The sequence below is a fragment of the Eschrichtius robustus genome, chromosome 15 (genome assembly GCF_028021215.1).
Source record: "Eschrichtius robustus isolate mEscRob2 chromosome 15, mEscRob2.pri, whole genome shotgun sequence".
Classification (NCBI taxonomy): domain Eukaryota; kingdom Metazoa; phylum Chordata; class Mammalia; order Artiodactyla; family Eschrichtiidae; genus Eschrichtius; species Eschrichtius robustus.
The window spans coordinates 38,029,718-38,044,425 of record NC_090838.1 but is presented as its reverse complement, the minus strand read 5'-3'; the positions used below and the strand labels follow the sequence as shown (position 1 = coordinate 38,044,425).

Below are 14,708 nucleotides of genomic sequence, written 5' to 3'. Positions count from 1 at the left end.
TCACCGAAAGATTAAAATTATATTCTAGCTCCATATGTAAATCCCACAATTTTACTTCACGTAAGATAAATTTAAATGTGTATAATCCTTTTGAATGATGCATGAATATCCATTTCCTTGAAAAATCTGTACAATTAATTTCCTCACGCTTAACTGATGCCTTCTCAAGATCCATTCAATATTTTTTCAAAACTCAGGATTTTAATCCCTTGAATCTTTTTTCTATTACACGAAAGACTGACAAACTCACTCTGGGTTAGAGCATTGTCCTCAGTACTAGACTAGCACTCCGGAATTATGCTGCTGTTCCCAGCCAGAATGAAAGAGCAACAGGGAAGTCTAAGTTTGGGAACTCGTCTACCAGCCTAGTCTACCTCACTTGACAAGAAACCCCTTTCTCATTTGGGAACAGAGGCAGTCCCCTCTCTGCTTCCCAATGTCTTAGATTTTGCAGAAAATCCTCCATATTCCTGGCTGAGTTATTGAGAAGCTCATTGAAGACAATGAGTTTTAGTGTTTAGGAATGAGAGCTTCTGATAGTGGGAAAGTGGATGGGCAGGAGGTAACACACACATTTATGAAATAGGGCTCAGTTTCAATTTGTACATCCCCTAATCTGAAACAGACTTTTTTGCCTTTGCTAAGTGATTGACTCTTAAGTGACAAAATGTTTGAATTTCCAAAAGTACACTTGATTTTTCAAATGGTAACCCCCCTTCTGTGTGGCAGGAGCTTTAGATTACTTTTCTAGTACAAGGAAGGATTTTTCTTTATTCCAGGCACATTCTTGGGTCCAAGAGCTAGTCTAGTATTTTATCGAGTACCTATTATTTGTAACGTATTATTAGACACTGTGTGGGTGGAAGGAGAAATTGGAGAAGGGGAGACCAAAATGATTAAGACTTAGTTCCTGGACTTAAATCCAAATATCTTACAATTTAGTGGGTGAAACAGTTGCATCTATATTAAAAATTTTTGTTCTCATGGAATGTAAATTAGTTTGAAGTCAATAGGGAAAATGGCCTTGCTATGTTTTAGGTGGGTAGATAGTACTTTATTTAGTACATTTAGAGATTCAATGGTTCTTGAGCATCTCAAGGATTTCGAGTCTTACACTGGCCACCATAATGGAGAAAGAAAAGAACTTGCTTCAAGTTGGTGGTAGTATATGGATGTCTTTAAGAGTTCTAGATTTGGAGTAAGGCAGATCACTGGGTTTGAATCCCAGATCTGCAATTTAATAGTTGATGTGACTTTGGAAGAGTTATTTAACTTATCTATACCTTGGCCTTCTCATTTCATAAAAAGAGGATAATAGCAACATCTCACTGAGCTGATATGAGTTAAATACACAAATACATGTAAAAACATTAATTTAGCGCCTGGCACGTGGTAGATGAGGAATGACCGTAGGTTATTACTATTATTATTACAGTAATACATACCAATGAATAGCATACAAAGAGCTGTTTGCTTTGGAGCAATAAAATAAATAACCTCCAAGAAAATCCAAAACATGTTTTCATTACTCCCAAACTCTACTGCATTAGTCTCAGGCTGGTGTTCAGACTATTCCAGGCTGTGAGTCTAAACCCATGAATTTCTTAGAATTCTGCACTTAAGATCCAAAGGTAAACAACAGACTGGGCAAGGTTCTAGAGAGAAAAGGCAGTTTTTGCCGTGGAGTCTGGTTTATACTTAGCGATTACAAATTTCCCTTGACATCTTTTAGTGGGAGTGTCTTTCTTGCAAAATTGCAAGGGAAATATGTTCTGGACAATCTTACTTGCCTTTGGAGTAGGTCACCACCTACATTAATTTTGGCGGATACTGCCCTAGCTTTTATTTTCCCCAGATGTCTGATGTCAAAAACCTCACCAGGTTATTTACTTTAGCTTAGTAATCTTTTTTCTTCCCCAGTTGAAAGACAATTCTCCCTGGTAGAGGAGAGGGGAATCAAGGTCCAACACTACGCTGGCCAGGCCCTACTCTTGTTCTCACTGGTAATGTGGCTACTCCCATGTACAACCTAGCCCTTGAACCTAGACTGTCTTGTCTGGGCCTCTGTCTCTTGTGGCTGTATCTAGTCCCCAGTCTTGTTTGAAAATTCCTTCAGGACAGGAATTTTGTCAAAAGATTTTGTAGCATATTGGTTAAACTTGACCCACCCGTACCTTAAACCTATGTAGCACAATTCGACATCAAAAGTAGGTGAACGATAAATTGTAAATTGTTGTTGTTGATTATTATGACCTGGTTTCACTTCCCCATATCCTGAACTATAATGTGTTCTCTAGAATTCTTTCAGAACTAGAAATTGTGGAGCAGACTGTGATTGCAGCAGAGAGTTCCAGATCTACTGGAACCATTGCAAAACGCAACATAAGCCTGCAAATTAAGAAAGAAAAAACAAATCCCTAATCAATCTCAGAAATGGATCCTTATCGCCAAGGATCTTAGATATAGACGAAGAGACCTTAATAAGGTTAAGGAGTCCTGTTTTCCTCCCCATTGCAAAAATTAGCCAATAAAATTTATGTTCATTGTGGGTGAATCTGTAGCACCCAAAGGGTCATTTCAATAGCTTGCTCAGCTCTTCAGCATTTAATAAGAGTTCCTGGAAATGATTCAGTAGCATGGAAAGCTGCTCTTTAGAGTCTTCTAAGACGAATCCATGGGGTTTTGATTTGCTAAATTCTAATCTAGACTAACAGCAGCCTTATTTCCCTAATTTTACAATCTAATTTCTTTGGCGCTTAGAGTTTAAGGTACTCTGTAAAAAACACAACACCAAAAAACAAGTCATTTTTCATTTCCAATGAGAACTGATTTTGAGAAAATATATTAAAGGGAAAGTGAGAGAAGAATTGTTGGGGAGCCCTTTATAATAGCTTTTAAGTTCCGTTAGTGAAAAAAAGTGGGGCTTAGAGTATGGAAGTGGGGTTAAGATACTTGGCCTCATCAAAGTAATAAGCAGGAGCTATTTTTATGTTTTGTGGGAAGGGAAATGGAACTGCTGGATATGGAGGATAGCTCACCTAGGTTACTAGGTGATCAGGACTTAAGACACAGCACTTTTCAAGAATCTAAAAATGAAATGGATTTTTCCATTCTTGCCCCAAAAGGTTAGGTAACTGGGACCTGCATTTGCCTCAAGTAAATTAATTCAGTGAATATTCACCCTTAATATGTGCGGGGTACCTTATCAGGTAAGGAGTGAGATGGAGGGGTAGGCGGTGGAAATAAATCCAAAGACATAAAGTATTCGCCCAGAGCACGAGGCAGTTCCTGAGAGAACCGGGTTTCCCAATCAGTGTGCTTGGCAGTGTACCAAGCTGCCTGAGATTCCTTTTTTTTTTTTTCTTTTGTCCTACCTGGTCATGTGGAGATCTTTCTTGTGATTTGGTGTGTTTGAGCTATTTTGCCAGCGTTCAGCAGGTATTCTGTGAGAATTGTTCCAGATGCAGATGTATTTTTGATGTACCTGTGAGAGGAGGTGATCTCCCCTGTCCTTCTATTCCGACATCTTGATGGGAGCCTCCCCCAAGCTGCCTGAGAGACCAACGTAAGACAGTAATGACTCTAGGGCTAAACTCTCCCATAAACCTCAGGGGCTGCGTGAGGGCTTAACAGAAAAGGCAAAACTGGGATAGTTCCATAAGCCTAGAGCAAACCCTTATCTCAGGGTTTAGGAAACACCCTTAGGGAAGTTAATTACTGACATTTAAAACTGACGTTAGAAAGAATAAAGCTTGATTGTTTTTCATTTTTCCACATTTGCAAATTACAAATAATGCAATAGACAGAAACATTCTTGATTAAACTTAAAAGAGAAGAAAATACAAGCAAAGCGGATTAACAGAAGATAAAGAAATAAAAACAGGGAAGCGGTAGACCTTTGCAAGAACCTCCCGACAACCTCCGCCGGATGTGGGTAAATGGAGCTCCGCCCCCAGCCGACGAGCGGGTCCCGCGGGATCCTCGCTCTAGTTCCGCCTCCGCTTGGCTCGGCTCCACCCCGCTCCGGTAGCTGCGCGCCAATGCGGCGAGTCAGGGAAAAGCCAGGCGGGACTTCCGGCGTTTGAAAAACTTCCGGCGGGAACCGGAAGATGTGGTTGCACACACAGAATCCTGGGCCTTCTGACACGCCGGGCGGGAAGGTGAGCTGAGCGTCCGCCTTGGCGGTCTTCCTGCGGACTCGCGGGAGCCCGGCGGCCGGGCTCCGGTATTTTTGGGGCCATTAAGAAGGTTCTGAGCGCTCATTTGGGAAATAACATCCCTTTTTAAAGTGAGAAGCTTCATTACATTGTACTGTCTGCAGTCTGTATCTCATACCGTACCCTCGAAAACCCCTCCTACCTGCTGCGTTGTCACCTGGCGCGTCTTCTCAGACAAGCTCTTAGCGCTTAGGGGCAGACGTGGGAAAGCCCGGGCAGACCTAGATTGTTTTCAAACCTCAAATGATCGGAGATGGGTAGGAAGCGCCCTTTTCACTATCAGATGATGGCCCTGGCAGAATCAGCTGCATTCTCAGTAGTGTGCTTGGCGCGTAGGAGGTACTGAATAACTGTTGAGGAAAGGAACGAATGGGAACACTCCAGGCAACTCTTCTCGAGCCTCCCATTCGCCAGCATGTCATAAATATACTGTATGTGCAATGGGAAACGAGCCTAGGCTTTGTGTTTGGGGCTCTGGGTTCTGGTCCTTATGCCACATAGATCTTCCCTTTGAGTAAACCGTATCATTTCACTGCATCTTAGGCTTCTTATTCATAAAAGAGAATAGCAGGACTGTCTGATTTCTGAGGCTCTTTCCAGCTCTAGTATTTTATTTTTATTACTTAGTTAGGGATCTGTGCTGACATTCCAAGGACTTTTGTTAGTACACAGGGAAACTTCTTTAGGTGCCTCTTAAAAAGTTGTTCCCCCCGTTTTCCTTTAAGTTATCTAATTGTTGTTTTTACAGTTTTAATGTAGTATTTGTGTGTGTGCAGGTCTTTCCAGCCCCTCCCCCGCTTTTCACTTGCCCTGGCTTGGTGCCTCCTCTCAGTAACATCATAGCAACCTCCAAGTTATTGATTCTGAGTCGGCTTTCATACCACAGAGATAAGAGAGCTTGGAGGAGTGAAAATCTCAAGCCACTAACAATAGGGATGTTCTCTTGTACCATCACTTTTTCAAGAAAGCAATGAGTGCCATGTGTGATGTTGCCTAATAGTGCTGGAGAAAAAAATGTATATTCCTGTGTAGAGACTATTTTTATATATATATTCTTATGTTCATTTAAAAATAGTTATAGAGCAGCTATTAAGTGCCAGGCTCCGTGTGATACAGAAGTGAAAAAGACAAATGTGGTTTCTTCAGACTTTATGGTGCTTACCGCCATGAAGTAAACATGGGGAATGCAGACAATAAACAAGGATAATTATAGATTATGTTACATAGTACTGTATAAAGGGAATAAATAGGGTCCTATAATAATATTTTATCTGAGAAATGCATGTTAGGCCTAAAATATTGAGATCTAAGCACTGAGAAGGAGCCAGCCTATTGATGAGCGGGGGGAATAGTGCTCCCGGCAGAGGGAACCTGGGGTGGGGAAGGATCACGCTTGTTACACGGACTGAAAGAATGTTGTGACTATGGCTAAGGAGCTACAGGGAGTGGTAAATGTGGTTAGAAAGGTAGGCAGCGGTCACTTCTTCAAGGCGTTCTAGAAGGCTATGGTAAAAAATATGATTTGACTCTAAGTGGAGGATGGAATAGGAAGTCATTGAATGGTTTTAAAGCATTTTCTAAATGTTCGATTGAATGGATTTGTGGAGGATGGGTTTTAGGAGCAGGAGTGGAAGCAGGGAGGCCAGTTAAGAGGCTATTACAGTACTCCAGGTGAGAAGCGTTTGGGACTGAGGCCTCACGGGAGATCATCAAGATTTAAGATACATTTTGGAGGCAGAATTTATGTGACTTACTTACAGACTGGATGTGGGAGATGAAAGAAATAACAGATTTGCAAGGTTTTGGTTTAGCAAGTGAAACTTTAGAAGATGATGGTTATGTTCAGTATCTTGATTGTGGAGATAAGTATACATATGTCAAAACTTATCAAATCTGTACACTTTAAACACGAACAATTTATTGTATGTCAGTTATAGCTCAATGAAGCTGTTAAAATTTTTCCAACGTTCTGACTTAGCAAAGAACCATTCATCTTAGGTGGATGATGGTGCCATTTACAAAGATGGGAAAGACTGAGGTCTGAATGGGTTTTAGGACAAGGAATGGTTATCAGGAGTTCCATTGTGGATATGCTAAATTTTGGATAACTGTGAAGCATCTAAATAGTTTCATAGGCAGGCAGTTTATTATGTAAATCTGAATCTCAGAGGTGAGATTTGTGATGGAGGTATTAGGTTTGTTAGTAAGTAGGTGATACAAGTATTTAAAACCATGGAAATGGATTAAATTTTGGTTAATCTACAAATCCTATGATAGGAAATAAGAGAACATGGGAGGATTGGAGATGGACAAACAGTTCCCAGAACATTGGTGGTAAAACTGGAGTATGGATACCCCTGGGAGTATACATACCCCTGGGAGTATACCTAGATAGGTACACAGTTTTTAAGAAAGAATTTCGAAGACCTTACCTTCTGTATATACTCTTTCCAAAACTGATTTGCCTGTAATAGGCCTATGTGTTCATGCATATTCTCCTTTCCCACCTCCTTTTTCAAATTCATTTTTTTTTTTCTACTTGTCAAAAGATTGTTTTAGGAAAGTCTTCTCCAGTGGTTAATTAAAATTTTATGAGCTTCCCACGGATTTGTCTATTCCTATTTATAACACATTTCTGTTAAAGCTGAAGTGTGGAGTTAGAATTGGTGCATGGTGGTCTGTGTGGGAAAGTTCTGAATTCAGGTATAATGTGGAAGGGGGTGATGGGAGTGGATGATCTGGTTGGGTTGTTTGTCGAGGAGCTTAGCACCTTCAGCTTTTTATTCTTGGGCTGGTCAGATTCTCCAAAGAAGAATCTTCCCATGCTCCTCCCAAGAGGGTAGGAATCTGACTGGCAGCCTTTTTAGGAGCGTAGTGGGGGAAGGGGGCCGGGAATCTCTGTTTAATGTTCAGCCTGTATGGTTCCCATGTCCACAACTGTACTTCATGTCCTCTAGTCTAGAGACTTGTTTTACCTTCTCCAGAGAATAACTTCCAGACTTTTTCCTGGGGCAGTTGTTAATAGCACGAAGTGGAGTAGGGCATCTAGAGATATTCCTTTGCTTCAGACAGCTTACACCCAGCCCTGACTCCCTTTACCCTTAGTTCCAAGGTATCAGGTACCATGTCCTGTCATTTTTTTTTTGGAGGATACTGCAGAGTAAATTGGTTTGGTTCTGAAATGCTCCCACTGCTGACTTGGGGTTTTAACTTTTATATAGTAAAATTTGCTAATCTTTTTGGCTTTTGGAATTTCGAGTCATGCCTAGGAAAACCTTAATTCTCCCACCTCCACTCAGAATTATCAAAACAGTCTTCTTTGTCTTTTGTAGTACTGTAGTTTTATTTGGTACATTTAAATCATTAGTCAGTGTGGAATATATTTTAGTTCATGGTGTGGCAGCAAGAATTAAACACTTCTTTTCCTCCAGAGGGATAGCTGATTGTCTTAATACCACTTATGCAATAATTCATTTCTGGACTTCCCTGGTGGCACAGTGGTTAAGAATCGCCTGCCAATGCAGGGGACACCAGTTCGATCCCTGGTCCGGGAAGATCCCACATTCCCCAGAGCAACTAAGCCTGTGCACCGCAATTACTGAGCCTGCGCTCTAGAGCCCGTGAGCCACAACTACTGAGCCCACACGCCACAACTACTGAAGCCCGTGCACCCTAGAGCCCGTGCTCTGCAACAAGAGAAGCCATCGCGATGAGAAGCCTGCGCGCCACAACGAGAAGCCCATGCACCGCAACGAAGAGTAGCCCCCACTTGCCACAACTAGAGAAAGCCTGCGCACAGCAACAGAGACCCAACGCAACCAAATATAAATGAATAAATAAAATTGATTGAAATGCCACCCCATCATACACTGATTTCCTCTGTTTCTGTTTTTGTTTCATTGTGGTAAAATACGTACAACACAGAAATCACAAATTATCCGTTCCTTTATGATCAGTATCTAGGAGCACTTATTTGAGGAATGATGACCTTGATAAACATAAAATTCAGAAAAGGCGGTGAAGGAAAAGATGGAAGAATATCCTATCTACTTCTTTTGTTGTCCTGGTTCCCTCTGGGCACTCTCCTGTCCAGTAGTTCTGCACCCACTGGACTGAGTTGAGCTATAGCTGCCAGGGGTACATGTTCCCTTTTGTGACAACCACTTTGGTATTTCTGTGAGGTGTTTGTTCCTTCTCCAAGTGGAAGTTAGAACGGAGGCATTATAACATATGACTGGTTTAGGAACTTGTTTAAAGGTTTACAAGCATGTCAGAGTCTAATGTAGTTTTTATGGTTTGACATACAGTCTTTAGGTAATAAAATTTATCAGCTAAAGTAAATTTGTTTACTTCCTGTATTGTATGATGTCTCTGGTTATTTGAGTCCTTTTTTTTTTTTTTTTTTTTTTTAGAGCTGGGCCTTTGAATTTGGGAAATATTTTCTAGTGGCATTTGTGATTAATTATTTTACTTAAAAATTGTGAGCTTTTATTATAAGGGACTAGATTATCTTGTTTTAGGAATAGCCTGGCTGCTTATTCAGTCAGTCAGCATCGCTTATTTGACTGCCAACTTTGTAGATGGGCCTCTACTTATACTGTAAGAAGATAAAGAAGAAGGAAGGTATTTCTTGTCTTTGAGATAGAGGACTTTATAATTTGCTGTCTGATAAATTATCAAATAATACTTGCAGTATACGCAAGCATATAATTCTAAAAAATGAAGAATTCTCACCCTGCAGGAACTTATATATATGTTTCCAGAGATGGCCCATCCTCATCAGGCTTTTGAAACCATGGGAAGGCTGTTAGCTGCCCTTATAATTGGCAGCCGCATAGGAGGGGAAACAAGTGTTGAGGCTTGTGAATGATTGTCATTTTTCCCCCCTATGGCATTTTCTAGCAGCAGAGGTATTGGAGTTAGTTTTGAATGGCACATCATTTTGTAGACAAAATAAGTGATCAGTGATTTAAATCATACTGATTTCATGTTGTATTTCTTCTTTCAGATGTCATCATTGCCAAGAAGAGCAAAAGTAAAGGTCCAGACTGTGGTATCCAAAGATGAATTCTCTTCCCTCTCTGAGTTGTAAGCATATTGGTTTCATATGGGGTGGGAGAATGATGTGTATTTTAAGGAGATGCATTCTGTCATTTACTAACTTATGAAGTCATTTGTTTTGAAGAACGCTGTGTCTTTTTCATTCATTTATGTAACAAGTATTTATTGAACTCATGCTGTGTCCCAGGCTGTGTTTAGGTGTTGGTGATAAACTATTGAACAAGGAGAAAGTGACCAACTAAATATAAAATATATACACTAGAATATAAGGTCCATGAGGTCAGTGGAGGTTTTTTTATTGCTTTAGAGCACAGTTTCTCAACTTCAGCACTATTGACCAGATAATTCTTTGGTACGGGGACTGTTCTTTACATTGTAGGATGTTTAGTAGCATCCCTGGTCTCTACCCATTAGTTGCCAATAGCGTCCCCTCCCCCACCTCAGTTGGGACAATCAAAAATGTCTTTAGACATTGTTTAAAAATGGAAAACCTCACTATGACTATGGTGTGACATGACCCACTTATTACTTAAGGTAATACATGATTTCCTATGTTTTGAGTGTGCGGGTGTGTGTATTGGTTAGGTGAGAGGAGAACAGATGGAGACCTGTGATTTATAATGTATTGGAGGGTATTTCTGGTCAACTCTCTTGTTTCAGTTCTTAGCAATATCTCTTCATATTCTGTGTTCACATCACTCCGTTTTGTATTAAACACCTCTACCTTATTCTTTTTTCAAGAAGCAGATATCTCTTTTTCACCTTTAACATTTGGCTTCATTTTTTCTGGAAATTTTCCTATCGTTTTACTTTTAGATCATCTGCCTCTGAAGATGACAAGGAGGATAGTGCCTGGGAGCCCCAAAAGAAAGTCCCCAGAAGCCGTAAGCTGCCTGTTTCCAAGGAATCCAAACCGAAGAGGGCGCCACGGGTGAAGAAGAACACTCTGCAGACCAAAGATGGCTCAGAAGGTGTGGCTGTTAAGGAAGAGCTGGTAAGTGCTTTAGCTGGATAGAGGGAACACTGCCGTGCCTTCCTAATTAGTGATGCTACTTTCTCCTTACATGGACTAGGACAAAGCAAGTAAATGGCAAAAACTGTAGGGCAGTGGTGCCTTCTGCCAGGGGCCTTAATAGTATTTACCATCAGATCCACCATGTTGGAGCAGAAGGAATATTTATCAACTGGCACATATGTATATCTTGCTGTAAGCAAACACTGTAGCTACACCAATCTGGATTTAAAAAACCAACAACAATAAATTATTGGCTCTGTTGCAGTACCGAAAGGATTATGCATTTCCAAAATCATTCACTGTGGTATTCCTTTAAATAACAGCTTCCCTAGTTCATTTAAAAGAATACTCTTTTGATATGCAGTGGATGCCTGACTTCCCAGGGACTCATTTGTTGTGTATAGAGGGGACATTACATTGTACCTTGCTGTGCCCTTGGATAGGGCATTTGAATCGATCTTTTCTCCTATCAGCCGGCACCTCTGTTTCTTCATCTTTGCATGCAAGCCTTTCACTGAACACACTTTTAGTGGGTGGGTGGGTAGGCTTTACCTACAGCTGAGAAAGTATTGACTTGTTGGCAGAATTTGGAGGTTTTTCATTAAGCATGGCATAGCTGCACTTAAGAGTAGCTTGACTGCTTAATTAGGAAATATCTCTTAGTTCCGGGGTTCTTTGTATTGGGGTCACAAACCCTTTGAGAATTTGATTATAGTTATGAACCTTCTCTTCAGTAAAATGTACACATAAGTTTTAAAGTATGGTTCAAGAGCATACAGCTTAAGAACCCTTGTCATGGTGACTTCTTGATCCTTCCCATGGTGATTGGTATATGTATATTTCTTTTAAAGGGAAAAAGAGAATTCACATGGAAAGTCTCTCACTTAAGAGATATTCCACAAGTTTTCTGGCTCAATCAAAGCACATGGAGCATGTTAGACTATTTCATTTCATTGGTTTGGCATCTTGTTCTCGTGTAACCACCACCAAACAAAATAATTGAAAACCCTAATTAGGTGGAGCTAGAACTGGTTTTGGGTGGAGATGGAATTGGTAGCCTCTTAATAATTTTAAAATCTATTGTTAGCAAACATTGTAGACAAAATCCATCATTACTCAGTCTCTTCCTCTCCATGTTGCTGTAATTTGCCAGTCCACTGGCCATTCCTCTTCATTCTTTGAAGACTTTAGCTCCTGCTTTGTATCTTCCTCTCTGCATCTTCTGTCACTATTCTCAGTGATACCCCCCTCCACTTGAATGAACCTTCTAATACCCTGTGTTCCTGGTTCTTTAACCTCCCCACCTCCAGTGCCTTTTTCTTCTTCTCTGCCTTCACCACACCTCTCGTGAGCTCAGCCTGAATCTTGTCATGACCAGAAGCTGTGCTACTGCTGACATTTCTTTTCCATCTATCTCACTTTTGTACCATCAGCTCACCATTTCCTGTTTTTCCAGCTTACTTGCTCAGGTGCCCTTACTGATGCAATTTTGCAAATTTGTCACAACTTCTCATCAGTAGTTCTCAGCCTAGGGAACTTGAAAAAAAAAAAAAACCAATGCCTAGGCCCCTTTTCCAAACCAATTAAATCTGGAAAGAATTCTGGAGGTAGACCTTGGCACCAGTGGTATTATTTTCTTAAATCTCCTCATGTGATTTTTATGTATAGCCAGAGTTGAGATCCATTACCTAATTCTTTGACTCTAGGGCTCTGTCACTGTCCATCAGCCCTTTTCTTTTCCTACCTAATCTAGCCTAGATTACATAATCACTTTTTATTGAATGGTCTCACCATTTTGCCCTTCTTTTATTCGATCCTACATGGCTGATTAAACCCCAGCACTGGGTGAGCCATAGCCTCTCCTGCCTGCACTGAGCAGCTAACCATTGCGGGAAGCAGTCTCACCAGTGACCTAGTTTGTTTTGCTTTAGATTCATAATCTCAGACCTCAAAATTGCTTCAGAAATACCTGGTAACCTCATTATTTTTCTTCAGCAGGTTTGTTTTTCCACCTTTTTCTCTTTTCTTAAACTTCCTAAATTCCTTTCTGTTCTCTCACTCAGCTGATGACATTGCCTTTTATTTATTTGAGAATATATGAAGTTTCCAGTTTTCTCACGACCAAGCTATCTATATTTGTGTTCACCTTCTGTCCTATTGCCATGGAGGAAATGTCATTCCTCCTACCAAGGATTGGTTGGCGCTTGGGCTTACGATCTCATCCACTCTTGTGCAAGGTCTCTGTTCCCTCTGTCATCTCCTTTCTTTTCTCTTGTCAACTTTTCTTCCTCAGTTGCTACAGGGTAGAAAATGCTCTTTTACATCTGACTTTTAAGAAGCCTTCCCTTGACTCCATATCCCTTTCCAGCTATCTGTCAAGCTCACACAATACAACACAAGGTCAAGGCCAAGGCCTGCTGATTGATTCAACTGGTAAAGATATTTACAATGAGCCACTTTTTTGATTTAGACAGTTTACAACTTTCAGAGATAGCAAAAAGAAGAATGGTCAGATTCTTCCTGGAGTTCTGGGTTTAGTTATAGGCTACATAATTACCATTTGAAGTGTTAAGAGTGATTTAAAAACCCATGAAGGCAAAAGATAATGAACTGTGATTTTTCAGCGTGTCAAAGATTCAGGTTAACTATAAGGAGGAAAAATATTTTCATGGCTTATTAAACTTGAGTATGTCACTGAGGAAGGCTGTAGAATCTTAGAAGCTTTAAAAATGGAGAGTTATTTCCATATTTTTGTTTGTTTATTTATTTTATTTTTGGCTGCATTGAGTCTTCGTTGCTGCACACAGGCTTTCTCTAGTTGCAGCGAGCGAGGCTACTCTTTGTTGTGGTGTGTGGGCTTCTCATTGCTGTGGCTTCTCTTGCTGCGGAGCACGGGCTCTCGGCGCATGAGCTTCAGTAGTTGTGGCTCATGGGCTCTAGGGCGCAGGCTCAGTAGTTGTGGCGCGTGGGCTTAGTTGCTCCGCGGCATGTGGGCTCTTCCCAGACCAGGGCTCGAACCTGTGTCCCCTGCATTGGCAGGTGGATTCTCAACCACTGCACCACCAGGGAAGCCCTTTCCATATGTTTTTGATCTGTGTTTTGATCTAAACATGTTTGGATTCACTTTTCTCAAAATTTTTGGTTTTTGGACTCCTTCACACTTTTAGAACTTACTGAGGACCCCAAGGAACTTTTGCTTAGGTGGGTTATATCTGTAGATATTTACCATATTAGAAATTAAAAATGAGAAAATATTCATCAATTTAAAACTAATAATAATCCTATTACATGTTAATGCAAATAACATGTTTTAATGAAAAATAAGTATATATTTCCCCAAACAACAAAAAAATTAATGAGGAGAATGACGTTGTTTTACATTTTTACAAATGTCTTTAATGTCTGATTTACTAGAAGATATTTGAAATAAAAAAGAAATCCCAGCCTCCACACAGATGTGTATTTGGAAAAGGGAATGGTGTTTTAATAGCCTTTTCAGATAATTGTAGATATTATTTTATACTATACCAAAACTCAGTAGGTGGTAGTTTAAAAGGTTTCATTGTGGAATCTGTAACCATACTATATTCTATTACATTAAAATCCATTGGTCTGTGTTGTTTGAATGGCTCTTTTACCTGTGCATGATTTTTTTTTTTAATAAATTTATTTATTTATTTATTTATTTATTTTTGGCTGTGTTGGGTCTTCGTTTCTGTGCGAGGGCTTTTCTCCAGTTACGGCGAGCGGGGGCCACTCTTCATTGCGGTGCGCGGGCCTCTCACTGTAGCGGCCTCTCCCGTTGCGGAGCACAGGCTCCAGACGCGGAGCACAGGCTCCAGACGCGCAGGCTCAGTAGTTGTGGCTCACGGGCCTAGTTGCTCCGTGGGCATGTGGGATCCTCCCGGACCGGGGCACGAACCCGTGTCCCCTGCATTGGCAGGCGGATTCTCAACCACTGCGCCACCAGGGAAGCCCCATGATTTTGTAACATTATGTGTTGGTCATTTGGAAAATACTGGTTCACTAATTGATTTACTGTGAGACAACCACTGCACGTCAGTATGCATTGGCCTGCAGCAGAAGTGCTTTATGTGTACATTTGTGCTTTATGTACATTTCAGTACAGACTATGAAAAAAGTGTGCTTTCAAGGATTGAAATTTTAAAAATTAAAAACTTTTACTGCTTCATTCTTAAGTGAAGCTGACATTGTTTTATTGCAAGTGTGTGACAGTGAAGGGAACAGTGATTGCTAGTACAGCTTGGTGCCACTGCCTTGTTTTTTTGCTACCATTGCTCTTGCACCATCAGTGAAATGTCAGACAGTGCCTTGGCATTATTATGAAAATAGTTGTGACCTTGCAGACCCCCTGAAAGGGTCTCAGGGGTCTGTGAACAACACTGAGAAACCCT

The 14,708-nt window shown here is 40.7% G+C and overlaps 1 protein-coding gene across 2 annotated transcripts in view; it reads left to right on the top strand.

Annotated features, from left to right (window-relative positions):
* The first annotated feature begins 4,102 nt into the window (after window positions 1-4,102).
* SRBD1 (S1 RNA binding domain 1) overlaps window positions 4,103-14,708 on the top strand; it is a 231,931-nt gene continuing 221,325 nt past the window's right edge. Inside the window, exons 1-3 of one of the 2 annotated variants that reach the window (XM_068565019.1) lie at window positions 4,103-4,160; window positions 9,226-9,305; window positions 10,095-10,272. In XM_068565019.1, the coding sequence (XP_068421120.1) occupies window positions 4,110-4,160; window positions 9,226-9,305; window positions 10,095-10,272 (309 nt within the window). In that variant the 5' untranslated portion in view covers window positions 4,103-4,109. Of the gene's footprint in view, window positions 4,161-4,186; window positions 4,289-9,225; window positions 9,306-10,094; window positions 10,273-14,708 lie in introns of those variants that run through there. The other variant, XM_068565020.1, reaches the window with a different exon arrangement.